The sequence below is a fragment of the Carassius gibelio genome, chromosome A22 (assembly GCF_023724105.1).
Source record: "Carassius gibelio isolate Cgi1373 ecotype wild population from Czech Republic chromosome A22, carGib1.2-hapl.c, whole genome shotgun sequence".
NCBI classification, from domain to species: domain Eukaryota; kingdom Metazoa; phylum Chordata; class Actinopteri; order Cypriniformes; family Cyprinidae; genus Carassius; species Carassius gibelio.
In genome coordinates, this window is record NC_068392.1 from 4,256,629 (window position 1) to 4,282,331 (window position 25,703).

The 25,703-nt window shown below is 35.7% G+C and overlaps 2 protein-coding genes across 2 annotated transcripts in view; both read left to right on the plus strand.

Annotated features, from left to right (window-relative positions):
- The window catches only part of LOC127942871 (SLAM family member 5), a 108,470-nt gene extending 99,365 nt beyond the window's left edge, over window positions 1–9,105 (plus strand). Inside the window, exons 4-6 of the mRNA XM_052538879.1 lie at window positions 7,031–7,141; window positions 7,238–7,299; window positions 8,380–9,105. Of these exons, the coding sequence (XP_052394839.1) occupies window positions 7,031–7,141; window positions 7,238–7,299; window positions 8,380–8,445 (239 nt within the window). The 3' untranslated portion in view covers window positions 8,446–9,105. The remainder of the gene's footprint in view (window positions 1–7,030; window positions 7,142–7,237; window positions 7,300–8,379) is intronic.
- A 1,182-nt stretch (window positions 9,106–10,287) lies between these two features.
- LOC127942868 (SLAM family member 9) overlaps window positions 10,288–25,703 on the plus strand; it is a 129,400-nt gene continuing 113,984 nt past the window's right edge. Inside the window, exon 1 of the mRNA XM_052538872.1 lies at window positions 10,288–11,187. Within this exon, the coding sequence (XP_052394832.1) occupies window positions 11,139–11,187 (49 nt within the window). The 5' untranslated portion in view covers window positions 10,288–11,138. The remainder of the gene's footprint in view (window positions 11,188–25,703) is intronic.

Here is a 25,703-nt window from a genome sequence, read left to right on the forward strand (position 1 = left end):
TAATATTTTCTTGTTGGTTGGTGACTGAATCTTCCACCATCACAAACACTGGCACCATGTCTGTCTGTCTGTAAACCCAGTGCACCTGGAAGAGAAATAAACAGTTCATTATAAACAGTGATGGGGGTAACGCATTACTTTTAATTTACAAGAGAATATCGGAGTTTGTTTTCCCATTTATTGACTGACAAGACTTCTGTCCACATATCAGGAGAAATCTGAACTACAGAGATGCTGTGTGAACATGTAGTTCTAGACTAAATGTGAATGTTCATTCATTTATCCCACTCGATTCAGTATTCAGTATTACGCAAACTTGCAAATAATTAAAAATGTATCTAATCTCTTCTCTAAGTTAGGTACCATGATTTGACGATTTGGACGTGAAGCTTGTGGTCTATTAAACCGAGTCACATTCGCCATTATCGTTCACCAAAAACAAATAGACTTACCAAAGTGGAAAACCCACGCTGGATGAAAACTAAGAAACTTATCACGGTTTCTTTGTAAAAAAACAAAAACAAATGCCAATTATGTGGAAACAGAAGTCTGTTATGTTTCACTGTTGATGCAATCTCTGGCTATGTAAACAAAATGATGATGCATTTCGTGGGCGGGGTTTGATAGAAAGTGAAATTTCTACAGAAGCAGCGATGAGGGATTGATATCGACATTATTTACAACATTGATCATCCAAATGTCTTCAGTTGTTAAACGCTTCTTTCACACAGTATAACCCTGTTGAAAAACAAAAACAGCATATGCTGGTTACACAAAACACATAGAAGTCTGGGTTGGGCTACTGTTTCTCGCAATAAAATACTCGAGCTATGTAGTCTATGTAAAATATCAAAGGTTAAAATATTATTTCATGCTGTATTGTGTGGCTAATAGACATTATTTCCTCTAAACTGCATGTGTAATATTATGTGGTTAGATATACCCAGTGATGAAAGCTCATACCAAACCTCTGAAGGAGGTTATTCCTTTTTAAATAGGTTCAAAACCTGCATAGCTTTCATTTTTGACTCGTTTTTGTTTGCCAGCCTGAATGCAATGACTGAATTCAACAGACTGTATTCACAATACATACTGTATGCTGTCATGATCTTGCACCAGCTCAGCACCATACAAGTCAATTATTCAGAATAAAGTTTATAGACCTCAATCACTAGAGATGTGCTCTGCTGAGGACTTACAGTTTAAAGGAAGGCCTTGAGGGACAAAAGCCCTGTCCCAAATGCAAATAATGTCTGCCACAAGTGCAAGTCCACAGGAACTTTGTGCGTTTAATTTAATTTTATTTATTTATTTATTTATTTATTTATTTTTTGTGGTTACAAAAGATTGCATGGCCAAACTTAAGTAATCAAGGGCTTAGAGGCCTTTTACATAACAGTTTTAAACTAAAAATGAAAAACTTTGTATGCATTTTGGCCATTCATTTATGCAGCAGTGACATTTCGGAGGCCTAAAAATGCCAGTTGTCGAAAAACTAATTTCAAAGTGATACCATTATTGTCTCTTTGTAAACCACAAAAACACAAATTAGTGAAAACCATGATATCATACACATGCATTACATGTTCAGTCTATGTACATGTAGTATTTTCTTTACAAAGTGACATCGCCATCTACTGGCCTGGCAGCAGATTACAGTATTGAAACGGGTATTGTTTCGACAACTTTGCTATCTATAAGAAAAATTTCAAAACACAAACTTTTACTACATCAGTGTTGTGTAAACATACACGTTGGGCATTTCATTTCAACCCATTGCAACGGTTCTGCCGGTATTGAGCACTCATGCAATGTGCTGTAAGTGAATGAGACAGAGGGAAGTGAGGAACTGGACTTAAATGCAACCTTAGAAAAGATCACAGGCTTATTTTCCCATTTGTAACAGAGGATTGATTCATATACAAGATGCTCACTTGTCTACTGGTGTAACCTACTGGTGTAACCTTGTAACCAGCAAAGAGCGTCACTGAATTAATCGAATCTTGTGTTAGGCCTCGATCACACAGAACACATTTGTTTGCATTGAGAAGTACTTACTTTCTGTTGGCAGTGAGCGGTTTGCACAATTTATGCATCCTGGACACCTTGTGTTTTACCCGCCCACTGTGCCTTGCATCTTTTGTAGTAAAAAAAAAAAAATATCCCAGCTCTAAGCAAAAAAGCACCCAACATCATTTGCCAATATCAGTGACCTAATACCAAACCAAAGTTTTTAGACTGCTCGAGCTATAATCCTTGATTGGACTGACAAAACATCAGATTCGGTGGTTGCAAACATTAAAAACATCGCAGTACACTGCTCTTTTCTACATTAAAAAAGCCAATCAAATAAAGGCAGTGTGGTGCACGTTCTGTCTGATCAGGGCCTTATTCATCACATCTTTTACAGCACTTAAGTAATATTATATTGACCATCTCTACCAAATTAAAATACATTTAGAACCATAACTAAATGATAGAATAACATTGCATTCTGTATACGAGGGAGGACAACCTGTGAGAACCATGAAAGCAGGACAGGAAGAAACCCTTCATCTACAAACTAAACATACATCAAACAAATGGCCGTTTTCACGCACAAGCTCGTTGTCCACACAACAGATCACACCAGAGTTTGAAGAAAGGTTTAAGTTTGACCCAGAAACTGAGCTGCTCGTGTCGCACTTCAATAAGACTTTTTGAAGTGCGACACTTTTCATTACATTATTACATTATCAATACATTTTGGATGACTAATCCAATTTTCCAATCTTCTACTTTTTTTCATATTTGACAGTAAATAACATCCTTTCAGAAACTATAAATGTTAAATTGTTGAAGTGTTTTCCAGTTTTCAGGTCCAGAACAACTAACTCACCCCCCACACACACACACACACACACACACGACCGTGAACTAGTAGGGTGGTGAAACTCTGTTGGGGAGGACTCGCACATGAGCATCAGTATCTTATTAGATCAGAGTTTTCGCTCAACTGCTGAAGAAAATGCTTCACACGCTTGCTTTGTTCTGTTTGTGTTGTCTGATTGGTAAGTTATGAATGCATTTTTACTGCTTCATTTATTTCTGTTTCAGAGAAAAAAAAAATGACTCAAGAAGTTGAATATGTAAATTCACAGATATTATAATGACATCTACTTTAGATTTAAGTCTGTTCTCAGTTAGTCTGATATAATTAGCCATATATGAAACTACTGTATTTATGGCTGTAGCTTGTTTACCTTGTGTGCAACTGGACATATTTATTTTTCTCTACATGTATATATATATATATATATATATATATATATATATATATATATATATCGAAAAATCGATCTTATAAAATCAAATTATCAAATCGCACACATCAGCCTTTTCATTTACATTTCATCATCTTTTGTTTGATGTTTTTGCTGCTGTTAAAGGTTAAAATCTGATTCCGGACTTAATTAATTTATGTGAAATCTGTTCTTCAGGTGTGTTTGGTGCTGAAACAAATGAAACACAGTTAGTGTCAGTGACGGAGAGAGATTCTGTTACTCTAAACATTGATGTTACTGAAATACAGAAAGAAGAAAGTATGCTGTGGAAATATGGAGCTGAAAAGTGCATTATAGCTGAAATCAATAAAAAGTATGAAATGTTCTACACATATGATGTTCCTGACGGGAGATTCAGAGACAGACTGAAGCTGGACGATCAAACTAGATCTCTGATCATCATGAATATCACAACTCAACATGCTGGAGTCTATGAACTAGAGATAAGTGGAGTGAGAAAACAAACATTCAGTGTTTCTGTCTATGGTGAGTAAAGACCGTTTGTCCAAAATGTCACAGATTCTTGTTTTATCAAAAAGTCTTTGACTACCAGAAAAAAAAAATCTAGATTATGGCATGGCACTTAGAATGGAAGTCAGTGAGGTCAATTATTTGAAGATATAAAAGTAGAAATGTGAAGCTTATAATTTGATTTAAAAAAAAAAAAAAAAAACATTATTTTGCCAAATCTTGTATATTATTTGACCTGTACAGCTGTTTAAATCATAATTTTCCAATGTATTCCATGTATTTACAATGGTGTTATCAAGTGACAAAGTTATTGAATAAAACTTAAACTTTACACACTAGCTAATCAGTATTTTTCAGATTGACCCCATTGAAACCCATTATGAGCACTTCAATGTAACATACTTTCCTTTTTTATATATATAAACAAGTGGTGAGACTAGCGGGCAGCATGTGTACACACCAACAGATTTCTCAGAAAAATGGAAATTTAGTTAATTGGTTTTAAATTAAATTAGTCAGTACCAAAGACAAAACTAGAACTACTCAACAAAATCATTAACGATCATGGTGCAAAAATTTGTTTGACTGTTTAGCAGAAAACAAAAAATAAAATAGTTATCACGAGGAATTAGCCAGAAGATGATTCTAATCAATCATCACACAGAATAATTGACAATTAAGAGTGGTATTTAAATCCACTCTCATATAATGTTGACATGGCACCACATGGGAAAGAAATGTCACATGAGCTAGGAAAGTAAATAACTTCTTTGCACAAAAAAAGTTTGAAAAAAAAACAATAAAGCGTTACTAATAAGTTTGAATAATGTAAAAAAAAAAAGTGATCCAAAATTTAAAAAAGGATGGACTTTTGAGAAGCTCGCTTAGACATTCAGGCCGTCCATGGAAGTTAACGCCTCGTCAAGAGCATTCTGTGATGAGAAAAGCTAAAATAGTTGGCATGCACGTTCAGTACAGTTGGCTAAATCATTCAAATGTTTCCCGTGACACCACACGTCGTCCACGAATGAAGCCACTGCTGCAGCCCATGCACAAGAGCCCATCTAGAATGTGCCAGTGCTCATGTTAAAGACAAAGACTATTGAGACTCTGGAGTGATGAGACAAAGATTAATTCTAAACAAACAACATGGACCACTAAACCTGTCTTAAGTGTCCATTTTTCTAAACTGAGATGTATTCACCATCTGAAAGTTGAATAAATAAGCTTTCCATTGATGTATGGTTTGTCAGGATAGAACAATATTTGGGCCGAGATTTGAACATCTGGAATCCGAGGGTGCAAAAAATGGAAATACTGAGAAAATCTGGTCCGTGTAACGCTTCACAATATAATTCTGTTGGGTGGGGGTGTGCCACAGACTGTTTAACAAACGCTAAACATGGCTTAATGTATCCTTTCTAAAACAGTGACACTGGAGGACACACCTTATTAATAATAATAAACGTATAGGCTACTATTAACAGACAAGCAGAATAGCCCAGAACACAAATGCAAATTGCGCTACATTGCAAGTTAAGTGTTGTGTGCTCCAATGAAAACCTAAAGAAAAAAGCAGAAGACCCCAGAATATAAACGCAACGCGCAGGTTTCACGTGAAGCGATTTCCTCCCATAGAAAACTATCTACTTACACACATGATAATCCGTCTACATTCTCAGGGTAATGTCTGAACTGTAAAAGCTACATTTGAAAAACATTATACAGTAGTGTAATGTTCTGCTATGCTCAGCTGCCACTTTCCATGGACGTTGTTGCTGACTAACTGCCACAGACTTGTGGGACAGCAGCGGCCGAATTCGTAGTAAGCCTGCTGATAAAACTTATAGGTCCATGCAAATATTTCATAAACATTTACCTTCAAATTTAGCTTTTACAGTTCAAACATTACACGTGAACGGATTTCCGCGGCTGATGTTTATGAATAAATATTTAGCCTACGTCTCCGGTGGTTATGTGTGTGTGTGTGTGGCATAGTTGTATATGGGAGGAAATTGTTTCATGTGAAACTTTGCGCATGAAACTTAACGTGCAATGTGGCGCAATTTACTTCCATATTACGAGCTATTCTGCTTGTCTGTAAATAGTAGCCTATATGTTTATTATTAGTAATAAGGTGTGTCCTCCAGTGTCACTGTTTTAGTAGGATACATTAAGCCACGTTAAGCGTTTGTTAAACAGTCTGCGGCACACCCCCGCGCTAATGGTACAGACCACTGCGCAAATTGTAAGATAAAAAAGGAAAAATATACAATTGTTTAGAATTTCATTCAAATTATTAATTTCTTAAGTCTCAATTTAGTGATCTGAAAAAGGAGAGAAAATATCAATTATTAATTTATGAAGTGACTGAAAAAATTTACGTTTGTTTTCCTTTTTTTTTGCATTTGCACCATTACACGGACCAAATCTCCTTTAAAGTTGTCCAAATGAATTTTATTACAAATCAAAAATGACATTTTAATATATTTACAGTAGGGAATTTACAAAACATCTTCATTGAACATGATCTTTACTTAATATACTAATGAATTGTGGCATAAAAGAAAATGTACAATGTATTTTTGGCTACTTGTACAAATATACCCCAGCGATTTAAGACTGGTTTTGTGCTCCAGGGTCACACATGCTGCTGACTGAGCTTAATTTGTACTGAACTCTGAATATTCCTTTAACTATTTACATCATGAAATGTTTTAGCGTTTTATATTTTGGGACAATGGAAACACCGACTGTCAACATCCTACAAATAAAATAATATTGTGCATTAGATGCACCCATATTTCTCTTTATTCTCTAATGTTTTCAGCTCGTCTGCCTGTTCCTGTCATCAGCAGTAACTCTTCAAACTGTTCTTCATCATCATCTTCATCATCCTCACAGCAGAATTGTTCATTGGTGTGTTCAGTGGTGAATGTGGGTCATGTGACTCTCTCCTGGTACAAAGGAAACAGTTTATTGTCCAGCATCAGTGTGTCTGATCTCAGCATCAGTCTCTCTCTACCTCTGGAGGTGGAATATCAGGATAAAAACAGCTACAGCTGTGTGCTCAACAATCCCATCAGCAACCAGACTCAACATCTGGACTCAACTCAGCTCTGTCACACATGTTCAGGTATGGTGATATTAATATTGATTTACTCTCAGCTGTACGGTGTTGATGTTTGAAGGTGTTAAGATTCACTCACACTATTGGCTCATTTTGTCCATTTCAGGTGAAAAGCTCCTTCTCATCGCGCTGATCTCTGCGGGTGCGTCTAGTTTTCTGCTGATTGTAGCTACAGTTATTGGGATCTTCTGCATCTGCAAGAAATCTAGCAAAGCCGGTCAGGAGAGCAAGCAATTATTAGTGTTATTTATTTTTTTAAGACACTCAAATTGAAACGGTTGTTTTAATACGTCTGTGGTTATCGTTAATGCAGTCCAGAGACCGAAGGAAGACGGAAGTGATTCAGCATTGTGTCAACCGAAAACACGACAGAAGGTGAGAAGTTGCAAGCTGTTGCAGTCAGTCAGTGTGATTGATGTTTGCTGATTGAAGCTTGCAGCATCAGAAGGTCAGTGTGAGAAGACGTGGGTGGTTTAGAAACTCAACTGACATCACTATAGGGACTGGCGAAAAAGGGCTAGTTTCAGTAAAATTGTGTACTGTTTGCACCTCGCTGTTGTACATTTAGTATCTATTTACATTTTGCAGAATACAAAAAAAACAGGTACTAATCAAAATGTATTAATACATAGAACATGTTTAAAATGTTGTTAGTTTGTTAATTTAGGCTGAATATTATTTGTAGCACCATTCAAGTTTTCCCCCACAATTAAACATTCTGACTTTTCTATTTTTCTTTGGTCGTACAAGCCAAGTGACATTTCACCGGTTGAAAACAGTAGACATCCTCTAATCGTGCTTTAAAAACACTATTTTCTCAACTTGTGAAAATGCTTAGAATTATGGTCCTGAAACAACTGGTCCTGCTGATATTTGACCCATGAAACACTTTTTTTAATAACCTGTTGATTTATATATAAACAAATATAGACGATTCTTTTTATTTTTAATCCAAAAACCTCTGCTTATAGAAAAGATAACCAATGAAAACCAATACATGCACATAAGTTGTATTTGTAACGCTTTTTAAGGGGCATGTTTTATACCACTAGATCTTCACAGGAAAGGAAGTAGGACACACAGTTGTTACCTGAGCTGAAGCTGCAGCTGCTCTGTGGTTCATCATCACTCTGAGCTCAAATGCAGCCATTGGTTGCTTTGTAGACGTGCTGCAACTTCAACTTTGCTGTTGCTTTTGTGTGAAAGACAGTCATTCTCAGCGCACAGGCTGTCATTACAAACCTTCAGAACTCAGTCTGCTTGATGCTTTAACTGCTTGAAAAAATGAACTGCTCAGTGTTAGCATCTGTTCTGTAGCACTCTTTGGAAACAAAAGCTAGTATTTGTTAGTATTTCTAGATTAAGATTTGCACTTGTTATTAAGAGATGAACAGACCGTCTATTAATTTTCTGTCACATCAGCAGGTTCCTGATTGAGTTTGTGTTTCCTTTCAGATATTGAAGAAGGATGCTGTGTATGAAAATGTTCCCAAAAAGAAGATGATCAAATCCTGTAACTAATGGAAAAGAGTTCCTGTCTCACACTTTTGGTTTGGCTACTGTCTTCCAGGATATGTCTGTTTTGTTTTCACCCCTTGTGTCATATCTTTTAGTGTTATTGTGATGTCTGAATTGTTTTTTTTTGTTTTTTTTTATTTAGTGGTTTACCATTTGCGCTAAATGTTCTATTTTTAGTTTATCATATGGAAATTTTTCTAACGTTCATTATTAAATATAAATTACAACCTTCACTGTGCTGCTCATGGCTTATGGAGTGTTCCACAGCCCTTACGAAAAATAAGTTTATTCAAGTGTGCTATTAGTATACTTCTTTTAAACTAAAAATAGGAGAGTATGCTTTTAGTTTATTTTTCTCTTCTCAGAAATGGCATTATGTACTTCTCATAAATATACTTAGAATTACATTTAAATTTACTTGTCTTATACTAAAATATATTTGAGCTATACTCCTAGAATCTGTGCTTTCATTATTATACGCTAGAGGGCGCTAGTACACATCTTCTGCACATAATTTACAAAAAAACACAAGTGAAGAAGAGAAAGATACAATGGAAACTAACACATGTAACATGATTTATGGTTCAAAATGTTAATTCTTTATTTTTCATTAAAAGTTTCATAAAAAATAAAGAGATAACATTTTGAACAAAAAGCTGAGAAAAAAAACTATGATTTGGATTCATAATGATAATCAAAACGTAGATGAAGTCGATCAACACCCCAAAGCTTGACTAATTATTACCTCTTCATCTGTCATTTTATTCCATAAAATTACAGTTTTGTGCTATAACTTATACTAATATAACAATAACTTGTTATTGTGATGTCTGAATTATTATTATTTTTTTATTTAGTGGTTTACCATTTGTGCTAAATGTTCTATTTTTAGTTAAAGAATTTCCAAAAAAACACAAGTGAAAAGAAAAAGATACAACTGAAAGTAACACATGTAACACGATCATCTGACATGAAACAGCATCAAAACTGTAACGTTATGGAATAAAATTACTGATGAAGAGGTAATTACAGTCATGCTTTGGGGTGTTGATCGACTCCATCTACTTTTTGATTATCATTCTGATTCCAATTCATAGTCTTTTTTCAGCCTTTGGTTCAAAATTCTTTATTTTTCATTAACAGTTTCATAAAAAAAATAAAGAAATAACATTTCAAGTAAATGTAAATGTCATTTTAAGTATGTTTCTGAGGAGTACATGAAGCCCATTTCTGAGAAGGACATTAAAAGCATACTTTCCTATTTTTAATTTAAAGAAGTATACTTACAGCACTCTTGAATAAACTTCTTTTTAGCAAGTGACCTCATCTGAATGTGCTCATAGTTTTGTGTTGGGTGTTGTCTTTAGAATGGAAATATAGCCTAGACATTTTATTTATGAACATCCGCTTATTTCAGTTAATTTCATAAAACTAACAAGCTAATTAAGCCATTCATTTTCGAATTTGACAATTATTTGAAAAAGCACATAGCCTAATAATGGGTGAAGCTCGAAAATGGCTTATTATTTAGCATTGTAGCAATTATGTGCTTAAATGGTCTAGTTGGCTACCTTGAAACTGATCATTTGAATCTTTTTGATATTTACACACTTCTACATTGATCTTCAGTTGTAGTATGTTTTGGATTGAAATGATAAATGTCGCCATCTAGTGTGTTTTTGAATAACTGCAGTTCACCAGCATCAGCACTGAGAGCTCGACAGGAAACAGAACATCCTGTCAGTATTCAATGAGCGATCAGAAGGTGACTGAAAAATACTAATTAAGACATTCTACGTCAAACACATTTGATTTAATGTGTTACTTTCTTTTATTATTTGTTTTACAGTGAATGAGTAATTATACTCTTCATAACGACAGTGACACTGATTCTGCTGTAGATGATCTGTAGATTAAGTCCAGAGTCTGTTCTTCCTATGTTTGTGATCGTCAGAGATCCAGTCTGTTTTCTGCTAATGTAACACATGCAACCAAACAGCAGCAGAAAGCCACAGTTTCACACATGCCCTCATCAGATATGAGTCTCATGAATGATCTTCAACAACTTAATGCACATCATCTCAAATCCTGATTTCGGCTGTAGTGAAGCACCTCTGAAACGAGCACAATCATTTTTAGTGAGTTGATATAAAATGATTAAACTATAAAATAAAACAAAAACTAAAAACTTTTTGGGACTAAACTTGTTAATATCTGTGTGAAACAGGCTCACTGTGTTTCTATTGCTGTTCTGCTTCTGTGTCAAATGCAGTTTCTCCTCGCGTTTAGTGGATTCAAGCTCAAAGCTGGACAGAAAGAAACTGTTCACCTACAAACTGAACACACTCGCTATGGATGCCAGTTTGCATGACACAAACTGTTTGTCCACCCGACAGATCAAACCACATTTCTCAAGAAAGCAAACCGCAGCAGTTTCAGTTTGACTCCGATGAGGAGTGTCTATGAGCTCATACACAATTTTAACTTTGTACTTCCCCAAACTTTTCTACTTCTAGTCCTGAATACATCTACACAACCATTTTTTTTAAATCACCAGAGCTAGGCTGCTTTAGTTTGATATGACACATGGAAGTACAAGCACATTTGCATTAGGAGGCTCACACGGTGTATGTTTAGTTCAGCTGTGCTTTCATTGATAGTGCTTTTAGACAAGACATTTCCCTGAACAACCGGAAATGTTACTCATCATTGTTTTCTTCTGTTCGTGCTGCTGGTGTCTGATCGGTAATTTAGAAGCATATTTCTGCTATTTATTCACATTTCAGAGTAATAAGATCCTGCTGTCTCAAGTCTTTTTTTTTCTTCTCTCATTGATTACAAATGCAAATCAGGTAAGCATTTTTTTAAGAACAATTATGAATGTCATTGATAGTCAATAACAACAAATGAATTTAATATATCATTATCCAGCGTACTTAAACTTTTACTTCCAAGCTGTAACTAATTATTCATCATGTAACCTCACACAGTACATTTTTTATTTACTCAGATATGTCTGTTCATATCTGTGACTTATCTTGTTATGTGTCTCTGCTGGAATTAAAGTTTACAAAATGAGCACATGCTTTTTAAACTAACAAGAACTTTAATCAGTGTGAAATCTGTTTGTTGATCAGGTGTGTTTGGTGATTCAATGTCAGTAATGGAGGGAGATTCTGTTACTCTAAACTCTAATCTTACTGAAATACATGAAGACGACATACTGTGGAAATTTGGAGCTAACAAGTCTCAGATAGCTAAAATCAAGAAAAAGAAGCAAATCTTCACATATGATGGTCCTGACGGGAGATTCAGAGACAGACTGAAGCTGGACGATCAAACTGGATCTCTGACCATCACAAACATCACAACTGAACACACTGGAGATTATCAACTAGAGATAACAGGAGCAAAAAAAACATCAAAAACATTCAATGTTTCTGTCTATGGTGAGTACAAAGTTGTTTTTTGTCCTGTGCTTATCTTCTTAGCTATTTATCTAATGAAATCCCTAATTATTTTATAGCTTGAGATGACAGACACGATCACTGCTCATCATCACACTAAACGCTCAACACATTTAACCAAAATAACAATGCTGATTATATTTATGCATATTTCTGTTTATTTATCTCATGTTTTCCAGATCGTCTGCCTGTTCCTGTCATCAGCAGAAACTGTTCTTCATCCTCATCCTCATCCTCATCCTCAGAGCAGAATTGTTCATTGCTGTGTTCAGTGGTGAATGTGGGTCATGTGACTCTCTCCTGGTACAAAGGAAACAGTTTATTGTCCAGCATCAGTGTGTCTGATCTCAGCATCAGTCTCTCTCTACCTCTGGAGGTGGAATATCAGGATAAAAACAGCTACAGCTGTGTGCTCAACAATCCCATCAGCAACCAGACTCAACATCTGGACATCACTCAGCTCTGTCACACATTCACAGGTAAATCAGCACTGCGTTTTTATCTCTTTTACAGTAGACTGACACGTTCTTCACACTAATGACATTATCTTTATTCTTTACTGACTCACACTACACTTCTCATCTCCTGAACTCAGTGACTGCTTACATCTCACTGATAATGCTGATTGCTGCCGCTGGATCTCTGTTGATTGTAATTTCACTCGTCATCTGCTGCATCTGCAAGAAATATAGAAAAACAGGTCAGGAATTCAATTATTAACTACAAATCTTAAATACGTTTCATGCATTTGAACCAGATATGCATAACTCTACAAATGCAAGCTCAGATGTGTTATTTATTGTTAATGTAGTCACGTCACAGGAAGAAGACACGACTGATTTAGAATTTTATAACCCAGCAACACAAGACACGGTAAGATCTTCCGTGACCGTAACAGTTGCAGTCAGTTACTCTGACTTTAATCTGATTTGCAACAATCGCTTAGTTTCTTCTGTTGCCTCTTTCTCTAATTGCACTCTTTTATTTGCCATCAAATGCCAAGCTGGAACCCTAGGGAAACCGAGTCTAAATATCAAATCAAATAATAAAATACATACTGTATATTTAATACTTACATTTTTTAGAACCAGTGTGTTTTGCTCTATCATGCTCAACATGTGCTATGAAAAGTAATGCTGTATCTGGTGTATCATTAGAGACTGCTGCCATTTTTGTCTAGTTAAGAGGTTCCCAACCTTTTTTCCAGGAGACCCCTATTTTAACATTCAAATGTTTTTGTAGTTTCTGGTTTGTAAATGAACACCGTTCTCAATGCAAAGAATGTCGTAACAGAACAAAACTCATAATAGCCTACATATTATCATAGCTGCTGAATATTCCGGTTCCTCTTCTTTTCTAAAGCCTGTGCATATCTGGTCATGATTTGTCTGACTTGAATGATGTCACTTCCTGTAGCTGCTCGGCCTCTTTGTTGATGCTACAGTTCTATGAAATAATCAAGATACATTCAGTTAAATAAGTCCGTTTTTCTTTCTTTTTTTTCAACATTAGTGTACAGTTAATTCCCACTTTGAGCGAATAGCAAAGTTCTATTATTAGTAGAAATTAGCAGGTTCCTGATCAAATTTTGTTTTTCTTTCAGAAATCAAAGACGGATGGTTTGCGTGAAAATGTCCCCAAAAAACAGTGTTTAGATGTGAGGTTGTCTTATTTTTAGATCACCGGAATTCATGCTTTGAACAGACTGAAAATAAAATGTAATATACGTCTGAAAATAAAGTTGGATATTCCAATGCATTTATTGTATGTTTCTTTGATCAAAAACGAAGAAAAACTAAGAAAGAAAAAGAAGCAGCTATTTAAATAGTTATAATTCAATACAACGTTTGCAGCTGGTTTGTAAACGGTGTTTTGATGCATGTTTGGCCTGTTTTCACTGGATCTTCTGACCAGCAGGGTCACCAGCGTGTGGCGTTTCGAGCCATTCGAATCATATAGTTTTAATAATGTTTCTCACAGGCTAAAGAAATTAAAATTGTGTTTATGTGGGTTTTACTTCAAGGCACTTTTTTCCTTGCTGGCTGTATTTCAACTCACACAAAAACAGTTTACTACCTTTAACGTTGGGAAATCAAGCATTTGTATAGAGTTCTTATTGATTTACGGTAAAAAATAAAATAAAAATAAAAATGCATTATGCATCCAGTTACAGGAACTAAACAAACTTAGCATAGTTTGAAAAGACATCTATGCATTTCTTAAAGGTCCCATATTACACAGTTTTCTGGAGTTTTATTAAAGGTTTTGGTCTCTTTAAGAATATATATTTCCGCTGTAATTACCAAAAACCATCTCATTATATTTTTTCATCTCTTTTCTCAGGAGGTCTGCTAAGAGCAGGTCGGTTTTAGCCTGTCTGATTAATATTCATGAGGCTCTCTTCTGATTGGCTTGTTGTTTTCTGAGTGACGCACAGCCAGGCCAACCACAGCTGGTTTTGGTTCCTTGTGTTGCTGCTGGGTGTATATATAGCTTCGCTAATCATATCAGGTCCTGCCAAGGCAGGGGCGGATCTAGAAAAATATTGATGGGGTGGCGAGAAGGGGGCAGGGATTTGTGAGGGGTGGCAACATATGGCAGACGTATATATACTGAATTTAGTCACAGTTATCATAGATTGATGATAAATATATGTGCACACTACAAAAGGACACAGGCTATCATTTACAAACTTAATCTCATGCAATCAATGTCTTGCATTTGAAACAGTTCATATAAGGAATAAGTGACCATACCCCATAAGCACCACCACACTCACTAATGCATACAGTATGCATCGACATGTCATTAAGAGCATTATAAAAGGTTCAGTGTTATCAATATGTCAATTTACTATAAGAAACACAAGATTTTAACAGCCAATGACATTTCCAGCTAGCTAGACTCAACTGATTTTCTACAGTTTAGTGTTAATCAACATCTAACTCAACCAGTCAAGAGCTACATTTAGCCTTAGATGTTATATGAATATGGTCCCTGAAGCATAGGTTTTATTAGCTGACAATAATAATAAATAAATAAACATTACAGGCACAAATACAAATGTACTTTTAGAAATTGTTTCTGAAAAATATGGTGTTATTGTTTTGGCAAGCTTATATTAAAACTTCTATGAAAACTTGTGTGACATTCCTTTAAAATAATGTTTTAGTATATCTTTTTTAAGTGTATTTTATTAAGCAATTTCTTACATAATTTCTTTGAGTTAGACCAAACTTTTACTTTGGTGAGTTGTAGACAGAGTTTCTGTGTTTTTTAATTACCTATTATTATTAGCTAATAGGAAGTATAGCATACCAAGTATGCTAATACTTGAAGTATAGCATACTCTACTGTGTAATAGTACTATATTTCTGTTTAAATTTCTTCAAGTTATATCAAAATTTTATTTTGATAGGTTGTCGTAAAGACATTGTCATTTCTGTCTGTTTATACGATACGAATGAATGATGATAGTTTTATCAAATGAAATGGTGAAATCCTCTCATAGCACGCTGACGTGCACATGTGTAGCCTACATCATGTGTCAATATAGTGAAGAGCTGAAAACACCACGCGTGCTTCAGTGTGTGTGTGTGTGTGTGTCTGTGTGTGTGTCTCTCTGTGTGTGTGTGTAGTAGAGCACACATTGCCAGAGACGTGTATAACAACACCTTAAGGGTTCCCATAAGCAGGATTTATTGTTGTGCCCCCCTTCCTCAAATATGATGATGGAAAAAACACCTACTATAGGGGTGAAAAAATAACTTTAATCAAATAAAAAACTAAATGAATAAATTGTATTATTTACAAATCACAATTGTAGCTCTCGACATTTACCTGTGGCTATAACTTTATTATGACTTTAATTTATTTTATAGTCTCAAGCATTCAGAAATCATGCAAAAGGAAACTAAACAGTTTTACTATGATAAAACCATGGTTTATTTTTGTAAGGGTTGTGATATACACGTTTTTTGTTGAAGAAATTAAAAAGCCTGTGTCATCTATAGCAAAAAAAGTGTCCAAAAATGAAAGATTAAGTGAAAATTTGAATGAAATGTTTGGTCAGTAGCCTAAACAAGCATTTGATTGTCCTGTAAGTGTAACAGCAGCAATCACATGGCATTTGTAATAACATGTACATAAATAGTTTATTTTGTATTTGCCTACATTATGTATTTTAACAGTGTTATTATTGACCAATCATTATTTTTTTATATAATGCATTTTAAGTCATTTTAAAGGCTATTGATGGCTTAGGTCTGTTTTTATAGCAACAACAACAACAACACAAATATTACAGTATTATTAGAGTTTGGGGTTCGCAAATAATTTGAGTCAGTTCGGGAGTTCAAAGCGGATTCGCGAATCATTTGAGTCAGTTTGGGGATTGCGAATCATTTGAATCAGTTCGGGAGTTCGTAGCGGGATCGCGAATCATTTGAGTCAGTTTTGGGGATCGCGAGTCATTTGAGTCAGTTTGGGAGTTCGTAGCGGGATCGCGAATCATTTGAGTCATTTATGGGGATCGCAAATCATTTCAGTTCGGGAGTTCAAAGCAGGTTCGCGAATCATTTGAGTCAGTTTGGGGATCGCAAACCATTTGAATCAGTTCGGGAGTTCGGAGCGGGTTCACGAATCATTTGAGTTATGTGGATCGCGAATCATTTGAGTCAGTTCGAGAGTTCGGAGCGGGATCGCGAATCATTTGAGTCAGTTATGGGGATCGCGAATCATTTGAGTCAATTTGGGAGTTTCGGAGCGGGATCGCGAATCACTTGAATCAGTTCGAGAGTTCGGAGCGGCTTCGTGGATCATTTGAGTCAGTTCGGGAGTTCAAAGCGGGTTCGCGAATCATTTGAGTCAGTTTGGGGATCGCAAATCATTTGAATCAGTTGCGGGATCACGAATCACGAAAGATTTGCGCTCGTGAATTTTCTAATTGGCCATAACCTTGAATTCGTTGCTTGCAACTGGGCAGGCCCATTGCGACAAGGCAGGCAAACCAAGCAATTGCTTGGGGCCCCGAGCTGGCCTGGGGCCCCAAGACAACGACTGGTTAAGAATAAAATGCAACGACACTGTTTGAGCGCCTCTTTGATTGTCAATGCAGTAACGTGCAATGACACTGTTATCGGGATCCCCCTCAAGGGGGCCCCTCTTAGTTGTCGTTGACAGCAGCCAGCCAACCACGTGATCTCTGCTACCGGTAAAATACAAAACCTCCTCGGCAGTCATGAAGCGGAATTATGCTTCAGGAAGCCAGAAGAGAAAGGAAGAGGACGATAAGAAAAAAAAAAAAAAAAAGACAAGATAGTGGTAAGTGATAAATTACACTGGATATAATAGCTCTACCTGTCAGTCTTGTACAAATGGTGTAATTTTGCAGCAGGTAGGCTAGCAAAAATATGTTTATGTTAGCTACCTGCCTGAGGTCAATGCTGCTTGTAACGAACAGTTAGTGCATTTTTTTTCGAAAGGAAGGAATATGGTTACTGTAACATGTTTTTTAACGGGATAAGGAAGACGCAGAACAGAAATCGCTTACTGCAAGGAGTCAGCAGTGTTTTGATTTGAGGGCAAGGGCAAATGTAAAGAGAACATTGTGGCATGTGTCGATTTTAAATGAATGAATTAAAAATAGGTCATTGCACTTACATCAAATCACGATATGTACTAATATCTGTAAATATTAAGCAGGAACAGTCTATTTAAATATGAATCCTGCATGTTCTGCTCGTCTCTGTTAATGAATGGAGCAGAAGCGCGACTTCCTTTACACTGAAGCGCACGTGACGCTCGCGGTAATTTCAGCATCTGCTGTCTCACTAAAGACGTGAACACATGAACAACATCTCCAGAACTGCTCTGACAGTCACTTCATGAGCATTTGACCGTTTGATTTGAATAAATAGTACGTCAACCCGTCAAGATAAAAGTCCTGTTTTAGACAAGTATTTGCCAGAGATGTATTACTATTGTTCAGCAGAACATAGCCTACTGCTAAAAAAATTTAACTTTTTTTTTTTAAGGTTTAATCACACAAAATTTCTTCCATGTTTTATTTTTAATAGTAAATCCCCTTTGTTTACCAAAAAGTTAAGTTTGCTTAATTTTTCAATAATTAAAATATAAATTAAATTAATGTTTTGTGTTTAATGTTTAATGTGCATCTCAGAAAATGCTTTATTTAAAACCCAAACTGAATGGCACTTAAATGCACTTAATTCATCTGTCAACTTTATTGTCATTGTTCACAGTACAATATATAATTATAGCTGATATCCTGCACAGCCCAGAGATTAAACTGATAAGTGTGTGCTGTCATATTATTGCAAATCACTATTGAATTCCCACCAAACTATTTTTTCAAGCAGTATTTGCACTGTAAACCTTTTTTATGTATATAAAGTGTGGGTGAACTTAAACTGTATGGCTGTGCTGTGGTTCCTGTAGGCTTTAAGTGCGTGCAGGGGTCGGGGGGCCTCTATGTCCATTTTGCTTGGGGCTCCCAAATTCCTTCAAACGGCCCCGCAACTGGGGTGGCAGCAGGGGTAGATCCGCCCCTGCTGCCAGGGTTAGTTCCTTAGCAACATGTCATAATGCTCTTGGTGAGTTAATTGTGGAAATGCAGTCATTTGATCAGTTATAAGAGGATAATGTCATAACGCATTAGAATACATCTTTGTGCAAGAGATAAAAAAAGATAATCACTCAATTCCCTGTCTAGATCACTTTACCAGCTTTGATAAATGCATAAGGCTAAATGTTTTATTTAGAAGTTCACATAGAAATTAATTCACATATAGTAGAAAAAGTTCTAAAAGATCAGTATTTAAATCTGAAATTGAAATACTGGACTCATGAAAAAATACAAAATACATGACACAAAATAAACTGATCCTTTCCCTCTCCATCATTTCTTTAAGTCACCCTATTAATGAAAGTATCAAAATTAATTGGCAGCATTCTATTGCAGCCTGAGTCTGATTTAAGCACGTCACATGTCAGTTAAACTGGAAAGACAGAGTAATTAACGTTTCAGTTACAAAAAAAAAAAAAAAAAAAAATGCAATTATGCTCTTTTTCCTGTTGTTGACTGATATTTACACCTTTAAATATAGGCTTAGATTACGCGGGGGACGTGTCCCCCCCACTTTTATCATCACGGAAATTCGTCCCCCACACTTTTTCAAGCAGGTGTGTTCGTATAGAGAATTTCAAGAGCTGGAGTGAATAAATAAAGATTTAAACTAAAAGAGACAGGATAGTCTGTGGATGACCTCATGTTTTTTTTTTCGGACTAAGAAGGCGAAATGAACATCACGGAGTGCTAACTCTCCTGCAGTGTGTGTGTGTGTGTGTGCATGTGCGTGTGTTTCATTCATACTCGAAGCCGGAAGGCGCTCTCCCGCAGAAAGTCCGGAAACTCCTAATATGGACAACAGCGTCCAGCTATCGCTGTATGAAAACATTTGTTTTTGGTTTGTTTTTTCCAAATCCAAAAAAAATCTCCAGCATGTGATAAATAAAGTACAATGCAGTGCCAATTGACATAGCATTTATTACAGTATATAAACTATTCTGCCTTATTATGTGATAAAAAGTGTTTGTATATAAACAAATCATTATTACCATCAAATGTTATTGTCCAGCAGTTATACATTTCTAAGCCAATTAAAAGCTAGAAATTAGAGAAAAATTGAAGTTGCCCATAGTATCCACTATCAGTCAAAAGATTTTGAACAGTAAGCTTGTTAACGTTTTAATAAGTCTCTTCTGTTCACCAAGCCTGCATTTATTTGATCCAAGTACTGCAAATCAGTGACATTTTTTTTTCAGATTTCTTTGACGAATAGACAGTTCAGAAGAGCAGCATTTATCTGAAATAGAAATCTCTTGTAAAATGACCTCTTTATCATAACTTTTGATCAATTTAAAGAATCCTTGCTGAATAAAAGTATTAATTTCTATAATTTATATAAAAAAGTGTGTATATATATATATATATATATATATATATATATATATATATATATATATATATATATATACTTATATATGTATATATATATATATTTGTGTATAAATATATATATATATATATATATATATGTGTGTGTGTGTGTGTGTGTGTGTGTGTGTGTGTATAGTGGTGGGCAGTTATCGCCGTTATCGTGCTGCGTTAACGCGAGACTCTTATCGGGCGATAATAAAAATATCGCCGTTAATCTATTCTCAAAGTTGGGTTGGGAGCTGGGTCTATACTAAGCAAACTATGATGACTTTCACCTTGATATTTTATATAACTGACTCGCTGAGGACAGCCTAAAAAGATGCACAGGACAGTTGACGGGCCACTGCTGCGCATCGTCACGAAAGCTTATCTTTCTCACGTGTTGTTAAGCCTTACCGCTTGTCGATTTAAACATTAAAGCATCCAAAAACTAGACGTGGAAAAGCTGAACAGAGTAGCGCGTGCAGTTAGGTGCGCGAGAGAGAGAGCCGCGTATCACGGACAGCGACACTGAACCAAGCTCTCTTCTGCGAAGTTCACCTCGAAGTTCCTCCTGCACCCGAACGAACAAGTCGCAGTTTGAACAAACAAAAAGATGTAAAAGAACCCAATTCAAAACCACGGTGTTCTGGTGTTCAGGGCTCGCGCAGAGAAAGACGTCTCAAAACACTAGAACATCGAATTTGCTTATTTTTGCTCTTGTGCCGACAAATACATACAAAATATGTCAAAATATCCACCTTGGAAATTATGCTCGAAAAAACTGTAATTTATTTCTTAAGTGAAACTAAACAGTTGAGGGAAAAATGGGATGTGTATTATATTGGATGCGTTTATCTTCTCTTAAAGTGACCGCGCCTAATTTAGCTACTGGCTGCTGTAATGTTAATCCAAGAAAATGAAAACGAAAATCACTCACTGCTCTTGACTGCATTACTTTGTAGTTTTAACAGTCAAACCAAAAATTATTCAGAAACCAGATATAATTTTTGATATATATAGCAAAACTGTTATACTGTGAGAAATGTTGAAGGTGTCTGAATAAATGTAGGTTTGATTGTATATTTCATTTTTACATTGAAGACTATCCAGTGCTATTATTTGGTTTCTTTACCTTGACACCAAAAACTTGAAAAAAAAAACTTAAACATTGGTGTGAAACAGGCGTAAGGTTGTTTGCACCTTGTGCAATGTGGAATTAGTTTACAACTTTTTCAAGCACTTTGTGATACATTTTGGAAACAGGAGATGAGCCCCTTTTCTAATGCACCACCTAGCTTGATAAACCCCTTCTCAAAGACTTACTGTTTGTCAATTTTATTTGGGTAACACGTATTCTGAATGCCTTCGGAAGAATTCGAATGAGCCATTTTAATCTAGATTAATCTAGATTAATCTAGATTAATTTCAAGATCACAGTGAGATTAATCTAGATTAAAAAAATTAATCTATGCCCACCTCTAATATATACATACATATATATATATATATATATATATATATATATATATATATATATATATACACACATATATATATATATATATATATATATACATATATGTGTGTGTATTAGCCATAACCAGGTTTAGAAAATTAGTGTGGTCTGAGTGGGAACTCTGTTATAATAACCCCACATAAAAATCATTATATACACTAAACACTTTAACTTGTTAACCAGACCTCCCGTTATGGGACTCACAGCTAAAAGTGCCCTGCCAAACTTAAAATTGCAGCAGTTCCTTACTTCAGTGTATTACACACATCATTTTTGTGTTTTTGGAAAGAAGACCCTTTGGGCTATACTTTTCATAATCCAGATTTGATAATGCTCAAAAAGATTAAACGTTATAGACACTGAAGTGCCTTGAAAAAAATTGTACCACACCGATTTTTTGTATTTTTTATTTGATATGAAAATACATTAAATCAGTCCTGGAGCAATCTAGAAAAGTAATGGGTTGAAAGTCACATGTCTCATGAGTTTCTATTTCAAATCTGAAGGAGATACCACGAAAAATGAGATCCCTGCAACCATTTTTATGTATTGAAGGGTTCTACAAACTATTTAAGTCATTAATAATCATTGCTATGCAGAAGATAACTGTCTAGCGCCCTTATAAATGTTGTTTGCATGACTACAATATGAAATAGCAGAGACGTAAAATACTTGTTCTGCAGATCTCTGCATTAGTGTCATATGCAACTGTTTTGATAGTGTTGATAAAATTTCTGATAGATAATATCATGATGTGTGGGGGTTTTGTGTGTGTTTGTGTTTTGTGGTATTCTGTCAGCACCAACATGTCTGTGGGATCTTTTGATTACTATCAGTTGAAGTTCTGGTAGTGTTGCCAGATATTGCTAGGAAAATAAACAAAAACTGAAAAATAAAAACAATTATAAAAACTAAACCGAAATTAGTTCAAATCATTTGTAAATAAGATACGATAAAGATATCACCAACCGTAAAGTACAACTTCCCGCTCTATTAACTTTCTAAAGTGTCAAATTAAGTACAAAATACGCTTATAATAACTGGATCTGGCAACACAAAGGCACCCGCACCTTCACTCACAGTTCATACCACGGGAGCTAAACATTCTTGCAAACTGTCTAAAATTAATTATACATGCAGACACTTATATGAGGAGCTTTAAATAGCAGATTAGTCATTAGAAATAAAACACATTTTATTTTGAAAGATTAAAAATTTACCCGAGTTCCGAACCTTGGTGACCTTATAGCTTGGCTACATGCTCTCACCTAGAAGCTGTCCAACCATCAGATCAAACCACATTTCTGAAGAAATTTGACCACAGCAGGTTTCAGTTTGACTCAGACGATGAGCTGCTAGTGTCACAATGTGAGATGACATTTACTCATTTAATCAAACTTTCATGAAATTCTTTCTTCTTTTAAACACAAAATAAGATATTTGGAAGAATGTTGGTAACCCAATAGTTTCTGGTCCCCATTAAAGTCCCTTTAAGGCAAGTCCTGTCACTCGGCACTTGCCTTGACAGTAGGAGGGTCAAACGCTGTCTCAGGAGAATTCACACACCAGATGAACAGCTCAAGTGTTTAGATCAGACCTCTCACTGAGCACATGAAGAAAATGTTTCACGTGTTTGTTTTATTCTGTTTGTGCTGGTGGCACCTGATCGGTAAGTTAGAAATATATGTGTTTTTTCGGGGGGCTCATATTAGTAACATTCTTCACAGCTGTTAAATATCATGGAAAGTAATGGAAACTGCTGTAGGAAATGTAACTTAAATTTCAAGGTTTACAAATGAAAATATTGTCTTAAAAATGATTTCAAAAATACTTTGGTAGTAACCATGAACAATAACAAGAGTTTTAATTCATTAGTCAAAAAGTTTATCTACTGATCTATATCTCCCACATACGATATCAAGAAGAATATTTCATGTTGTAATTAACTTTGTAGCTTCATACGTTGTGTTCCAGATGAATGCTCTGCTGTTCTGAATGTTTTTCAGAACACATTTAGTAACAAACTACAGCTGATTTCAGGCTTTGTAAAACATCAGAAGCTTTAATCAGTGTAAAATCTGTTTGTTGATCAGGTGTGTTTGGTGAATCAGTGTCAGTGATGGAGGGAGAATCTGTTACTTTAAAAACTAATGTCACTGAAATACGTGAAGACGACGACATACTGTGGAAATTTGGAGCTGAAAAGTCTCAACTTTCTAAAATAAAGAAAAAGAAACAAATCTTCACATATAATGATACTGATGAGAGATTCAGAGACAGACTGAAGCTGGACGATCAAACTGGATCTCTGACCATCATGAACATCACAACTGAACACACTGGACTCTATGAACTAGACATAAGTGGAGCGAAACTGTCATCAAAAACATTCAGTGTTTCTGTCTACGGTGAGTAGAGATCATTTGATCTGACCTTAAATTTCACAAATGCTGTCAAGTGTGTTTAAGTGTACTGAAACCAGAATATTCCTAACACTATTTGCAAACCAGATTCCATAAAAGTTGGGACACTGTACTAATTGTGAGTGAAAAAAGGAATAGAATAATTTAAAAATCTCATAAACATATATTTTATTCACAATAGAATATAGATAACATATCAAATGTTGAAAGTGAGACATTTTGAAATGTCATGCCAAATATTGGCTCATTTTGGATTTCATGAGACCAACACATTCCAAAAAAGTTGGGGCAGGTAGCAATAAGAGGCCGGAAAAGTGAAATGTACATATTAGGAACAGCTGGAGGAAGAATTTGCAACTTATTAGGTCAATTGGGAACATGATTGGGTATAAAAAGAGTCTCTCAGAGTGGCAGTGTCTCTCAGAAGTCAAGATGGGCAGAGGATCACCAATTCCCCCAATGCTGCAGAGAAAAATAGTGGAGCAATATCAGGAAGGAGTTTCTCAGAGAAAAAATGCAAAGAGTTTGAAGTTATCATCAACTACAGTGCTATAATATCATCCAAAGATTCAGATAGTCTGGAACAATCTCTGGGTAAGGATCAGGGCCGTAAAACCATACTGGATGCCCGTGATCTTCGGGCCCTTAGACTGCACTGCATCACATACAGGAATGATACTATAATGGAAATCACAACATGGGCTCAGGAATACTTCAGGAAAACATTTTCAGTGAACACAATCCACAGTGCCATTCGCCGCTGCCGGCTAAAACTCTAAAGGAGAAAAAGAAGCAATATTTAAACATGATCCAGAAGCGCAGCCGTTTTCTCTGGGCCAAGGCTCATTTAAAATGGACTGTGGCAAAGTGGAAAACTGTTCTGTGGTCAGATGAATCAAAATTTGAAGTTCTTTTTGGAAAACTGGGACGTCATGTCATCCGGACTAAAGAAGAGAAGGACAACCCAAGTTGTTATCAGCGCTCAGTTTAGAAACCTGCATCTCTGATGGTATGGGGTTGCATGAGTGTGTGAGGCATGGGCAGCTTACACATCTGGAATGGCACCATCAATGCTGAAAGGTATATCCAAGTTCTAGAACAACATATGCTCCCATCCAGATGTCGTCTCTTTCAAGACCTTGCATTTTCCAACATGACAATGCCAGACCACATACTGCATCAATTACAACATCATGGCTGCGTGGAAGAAGGATCCGGGTACTGAAATGACCAGTCTGCAGTCCAGATCTTACACTCATGGAAAACATTTGGTGCATCATAAAGAGGAAGACGTGACAAAGAAGATCTGAGACAGCTGAGCAACTAGAAGCATGTATTAGACAAGAATGGGACAAAATTCCTATTTCTAAACTTGAGCAGCTTGTCTCCTCAGTCCCAGACATTTGCAGACTGTTATAAAAAGAAGAGGGGATGCCACATAGTGGTAAACATGGCCTTGTCCCAACTTTTTTGAGATGTGTTGATCCCATGAAAATTAAAATGTTAAACTTATTTTTCCCTTAAAATGATACATTTTCTCAGTTTACACATTTGATATGTCATCTATCTTGTATTCAGAATAAAAAATAAAATAAAAAAAAATTTAACTTCCACATCATTGCATTCTATTTTTATTCACAATTTGTACAGTGTCCCAACTTTTTTGGAATCGAGTTTGTACATACTGAAGTTTGAAATCTGTTTATCATCTGATGTTTCCAGCTCGTCTGCCTGTTCCTGTCATCAGCAGTAACTCTTCACAATGCTCTTCATCCTCATCATCCTCAGAGCAGAATTGTTTATTGCTGTGTTCAGTGGTGAATGTGGGTCATGTGACTCTCTCCTGGTACAAA